Raw genomic sequence first — 5,735 nt, 5'->3', positions numbered from 1 at the left:
TTTCATGAATAAAAGGTTTTTTGCTCTGTTTTTCTGAATTAACAACTTAATTATCTCAAAATTATGAGAATATTTTTTGAAAAACATTTTTTCACTCTGTTTTTATGAATTAATGAGTTAATTATCTCAGAATTATGAGATAATTTTTCATAAAAATAAATAAATAAATAATTGTTTTGTTTTTCTGAATTAATGAGATCCCTCAAAACCCTCCAGGAGCTCTATTTTAGGTGGATTGCATGGAAGTAAACATGTCCCGCGTTTCAAGTTTAATCCGGTTTTATTTTACTTTGGGTTTGAGACATTGGGAGATTCTGCTGTCTTTAAGTAATATAAATGCTATTGTTATTAGTGCGTCAACTTTGCACAGACACCTCAAGACTTTGCGCCTGTTCAGACGAAAAGAACATTCTGATCTGCTTGACGTTGCTGTGTTTCTCCAGGATCAGTTGAACCGATATGGTACTGTATGTTTCACGGATATAAGATGATGCATCTGAAATACCATATCGGTTCAACTGATCCTGGAGAAACACAGCAATGTCAAGCAGATCAGAATGTTCGGGACATGTTTACTTCCATGAAATCCACCTAAAATAGAGCTCCTGGCAGGATTTTGAGGGATCTCATTAATTCAGAAAAACAGAACAATTAATTTTTTTTTGTTTATGAAAAATGATCTCATAATTCTGAGATAATTAACTCGTTAATTCAGAAAAACAGAGTAGATTTTTTTTCCTCAAGTGAATGCAATACGCTTCTGTACATTACAGCTCTGTAAGTCATGTGATCATATAATCACAGAAGTAGACAGATTTTCTGTTCAGTGTTAACCTTTAAGTCACTTTATTCTTTAGCAGAACCGTAAAAGAAACAACACACCGCTACATAAGGGCTTCTGATTGGCCGCAGAGCCCAAATGCACATCCAGGTCAATATCTTTCTTTACTAACAAAGAAATGTGCCTACGTATCAAACAGTGGTGTAACTAAATACAGTTTTTTTTTTCTACATTAAAATGATTCAGTCTGATTAACTGACATCGGCTAAAGAAATTCCATCACTTATACATCAAAAAGAGAGAGAATGATTAAATACACACACATTTGGTGTTTATTTAAACATTTCTCTGTTTTTACTTTTTAAAACCAGGTGATTTTATATACTAACAAACATATTGATAAATGATGTACATTTATTACTAAAAAGACAGGAACAGTTTATTCCATGTTTTTAATTGTATTACCAAAATATTGTAGAATTAATTTACACAGAAACAAGTTAAAAAAAAACAAAACAGGAAGATTAAAGCTTCTAGCAGCAGACCTTTCCCTTTCCATATCAGTTCATCTAAAATACTCAACGACGTGAGTGTGTGTGTGAGAGAGAGAGAGATAGTGTGAGTGTGTGTTTGTGTATGTGTGTGAGAGAGAGAGAGATAGTGTGTATGTTTGTGTGTGAGAGTGAGTGTGAGTGTTTGTGTGTGTATATATACATATATACATGTGTATATGCATGTGTGTGTGTTTGTTTGTGTGAGTGTTTGTGTGTGTGTGTGTGTGTGTGTGTGTGTGTATGCATATATACATGTGTATATGTATGCATGTGTGTTTGAGAGTGTGTGTGTGAGTGTGTGCATGCTATACTGGTTCTTAATTAAGTTAATATTAGATATTAGTGTTGGATTGTATTACCAAAATATTGTAGAATTAATTTACACAGAAACAAGTTAAAAAACAAAAACAAAACTGGAATATTAAAGCTTCTAGCAGCAGACCTTTCCCTTTCCATATCAGTTCATCTAAAATACTCAACGTCTCCAGCAGGTGTCACTGTATCAGCTTAATTTTAATGACGCATGGCTCATAAGTCCTTTAAAATTGTTCCTTCATGAAATATAATTTAAATCCTGAAAGTTTTTAAAAACTGAAACATGAACTATTTAACATTTCTAATTAATATTTAATGCCATGAAACTTTTATTTCTTCCTTCTCAGATTCTTTTCCTAAAATGATGATGGCTAGACACTTATTTTGTTTATTGTCTAAAACGGACAAACTGAGGTACCACTTAATCTGCGGTTCTTCCGTTGGCTCGTCTGTACACGTGATGAGATCATGTCTGTCTATGAAGTGTTCTCAGGAGAGGAACATTCTTCTCATGGGTCCTCCTGGGGCTGGGAAGACATCGGTGGGACAGATTTTGTCTCACAGACTCAGGAAGCCTGTAATTGATATAGACAATGATGTTCTGGAGAAGACATGGGGAATGACTGTAGCAGAGAAGCTGGCGGAAGTTGGAGGTGACCGTTTTATCGATGAAGAAGGCCAAGCTGTGTGCAACTTCTCCGCTTCTGGATGTCTGATCTCGCTGACGGGTTCGAACCCGCTTCACTCGGACACCATGAGACACCTGAAACGTTCAGGAATCGCTCTCTACCTGGACGTGGACACTATGGATATTATGGAGAGACTGTGCAGAATGAAGGTGAACAGAATTGTAGGTCAGGGTCCTGGAGTCTCCATGAGGGAGATCTTAGCATACCGGAAGCAGTTTTATGAGAGGTGGATGGATGCAAGAGTGTTTTGTGGAAGGGGGGACACTATAGAGGAAGTGGCGGAGAAAGTTGTCAGAGTTCTAGAGAAATATAGGAACTCTGAATTAGACACCTATGTCTCCACCAGGGGCCATATTTCAGTGTCAAGTGGTGAGCCGAAGTTTTTCAGCGATGTTGTCGTGGAGGGTTTAGCTTCTGATGGTGGCCTTTATGTACCTAATAAAGGATTCCCAAAACTGGAACCTTCCGAATGGTTACGATTAGCCGATATGTCTTATCCCGAGCGTGCTTTGGTCATACTTGAGAAATACATACATCCACTGGATATCGCTCCTACAGAACTCTGCTCGATGGTTAACCGAGCCTATGGGCAGAACTTTGCCAGTAAATCAGTGGCACCTGTTAAGCATCTTGCTGAGGATCAGTACATTCTGGAGCTCTTCCATGGACCCACTGCTTCCTTTAAAGACCTGGCACTACAATTGATGCCACAGCTCCTTGCTCACTGCCTTCCACAGATGTGTAACTACTTGATCCTTGTTGCCACCTCTGGCGACACAGGAAGTGCAGTACTTAGTGGGTTCAGCAACCTCCGAGAAAGCGACAGGCATCGTATTGGTGTGCTGGTGTTTTTCCCTGAGCGAGGCGTTAGTGTCATACAGAAACTGCAGATGACTGGTTTCACACAGGGCAACACCAGGTCTGTCGGCGTGTTCTCTGACTTTGACTTCTGCCAGAGGACCATCAAGGAGATATTTGGTGACTCAAGGCTGGCTGGCTACTTTGCGGTGGAGTATGCTACTGTTCTTAGCACGGCTAACTCCATAAACTGGGCGCGTCTGCTTCCGCAAGTGGTCTACCATGCCTCTGCGTACCTGGACCTCCTCAGAGATGGTGTGGTGAAATTTGGGCAACCGATTGATGTGTGCATCCCTACTGGAAACTTTGGAAATGCCATGTCTGCTGTGTATGCTAAACAAATGGGTGTGCCAATAAGGAACATCATTTGTGCCTCTAATCATAACCGCATAATTTCTGATTTTATCTCCACTGGTCAGTATGATCTCAGAGGCAGAAAGCTCATGCTGTCAAATTCTCCTGCTATTGACATTCTTAAGTCTTCCAATCTGGAGCGATTTTTGCATTATGCATCCAGCGGGGATGGTCAACTTGTCCAGAACTTGTTTGTAAGCCTTGAGAAAGAGCAGCACTTTACTGTGTCTGAGGATTTCTTACAGACGATACGGCAGGACGTTCAAGCAGGGTGGTGCTCAGAGGATGACTGCCTGAATACTATTCAGGAAGTACACTCAAAAACTGGCTACATAATGGACACTCACACTGCCGTGGCGAAAGCTGTGGCTGACCAGCTGCATGATAAGAGGTGTCCAGTTGTTCTATGCTCCACTGCACATTTCGGGAAGTTTGCTCCAGCTGTTCTTAAAGCTCTACGCTGTCCTGAGATACCGCTTGAGCCTCTGGAGCAGCTGGATGCATTGTGTGCTATTGCAGGCCAAGAGCTAATGCATGAAACTCTGTATGAGAGCATAAGGGAGAGAGCAAGTCATCCATATACTGTATGCCAGCCTGATTTCAGGGTTCTAACAGATGAGGTGGAATCCATGGTCCAGGACTCCTTTATGAAGGTCAGGTAGTACATTAGGGCTCTAAACACACAGGGACAGGAAGACATCGCTGTAACATGTGATCACGTTTGGCTGAAGTCGAAGAAGAAAAATTAAAGCCATAAGAAAAAAATGGAAATTTATATGTTAACAAACTGCCAGCAAAATTACAGTTAGTTCAAAATATACACCAATCAATCAACAAAGAAATGTAGTTTCCAATTTTACGACTTTAACAAAATCACTTGGTATATATCATAATGTCCTGAATATCAAAGGAGAATGTACATGAGATCCATATTGTGACATCACCATCTGAATATTATACAGTACCTGTAGTGTAGACTTGAGAAGATCGTCATAGGACCGGAGAGATAAAAGATGACTCATTAACACCGCTAGTTTACTTCAGATTGTTCATTCTGTACACGTCCCCTAGATGGCAGTGTCGCTCTGGGAACAGACCGACATCAACCTGAGAAAGATTCTCATATCATGACACAGAGCCTTGGAGTTTCACAGTTCCTACTTATCTATATAATGATGCAGCATCTTTTTCCCAATGAAATTGAATTGATTTTAATTTATTTCAATAATTAATTACATAATTAAGCTGGAACGTGTTGGACATTTAGATCAAACCTCAGTCTGATAGGAATTCTCTCTGAAACTCTGTGTACATCTTATAAGCTTACGGTGTGAGTTAAATCTGACACGTTGGTGATGGAAAAGTAAAAGAATCAGTAAAAACGGGGTCTGAAAAACGGCACTGAGCTTTTCATGAATATACACAGCGACCTTTTACACCAAATGTACTTAAGACATGCTTTTGTGTGTTATGTGGTTAACAAGAAATGGGCGTCTGTAGTCCCTGGTTGAAATGCCATCGTAGAAACTAAAGAGCTAAATAATAAAACCTAGACTGAAATTTTTATATTGCTTCATTTATTTTTGATTATATTCCACAGACCAGAGAACCTCAGCTTTCTATTTATAACTGTTAAATAAATGTTTATTAAAATATCTTTATCATGCAAAATGACAGCGTGATTATCATATTATTTATATATATTAAATATATTTTTTAAATATTTTAATTTATTTATATATATATATATATATATATATATATATATATGTATATATATATATATATATATATATTTATATAGCACATATATATTAAAATGAACTAAACCGAATAGACACATTGAAGCTTTAAAACCTGCTTATAAATACCTGCATCTTCTAACATTAAAGTGAATCTCAGCTTGTCTCTTATGTGTGATATTTGTGAGCTTGGCTAATGTTAGTGTTTATTAGCTGTGCCTGAACTCGTGAGCTCAACATTCAGCATTCTGTATAAACTAGTCGAATAAATATTAGGAATATTGAACAAAATGTTCAAGGTAATCATCTTCCTCATTATCCTCAAATCTGTGGATGAAATTGTCAGCCTTAATGCTCTCACTCACTCATTCATCTTCTACTGCTTATCTGAACTATCTCGGGTCACAGGGAGCCTGTGCCTATCTCATTCGTCATCGGGCAT

The 5,735-nt window shown here is 38.4% G+C and overlaps 1 protein-coding gene across 1 annotated transcript in view; it reads left to right on the top strand.

The window, feature by feature from the left end:
- Positions 1-5,160, top strand: part of LOC132845499 (threonine synthase-like 1) — a 9,203-nt gene extending 4,043 nt beyond the window's left edge. Inside the window, exon 2 of the mRNA XM_060869506.1 lies at positions 1,998-5,160. Within this exon, the coding sequence (XP_060725489.1) occupies positions 2,012-4,213 (2,202 nt within the window). The 5' untranslated portion in view covers positions 1,998-2,011 and the 3' untranslated portion in view covers positions 4,214-5,160. The remainder of the gene's footprint in view (positions 1-1,997) is intronic.
- Positions 5,161-5,735: the final 575 nt, after the last annotated feature.

This window comes from Tachysurus vachellii, chromosome 5 (genome assembly GCF_030014155.1).
Source record: "Tachysurus vachellii isolate PV-2020 chromosome 5, HZAU_Pvac_v1, whole genome shotgun sequence".
Classification (NCBI taxonomy): domain Eukaryota; kingdom Metazoa; phylum Chordata; class Actinopteri; order Siluriformes; family Bagridae; genus Tachysurus; species Tachysurus vachellii.
This window is presented reverse-complemented; position numbering and strand designations above follow the sequence as displayed.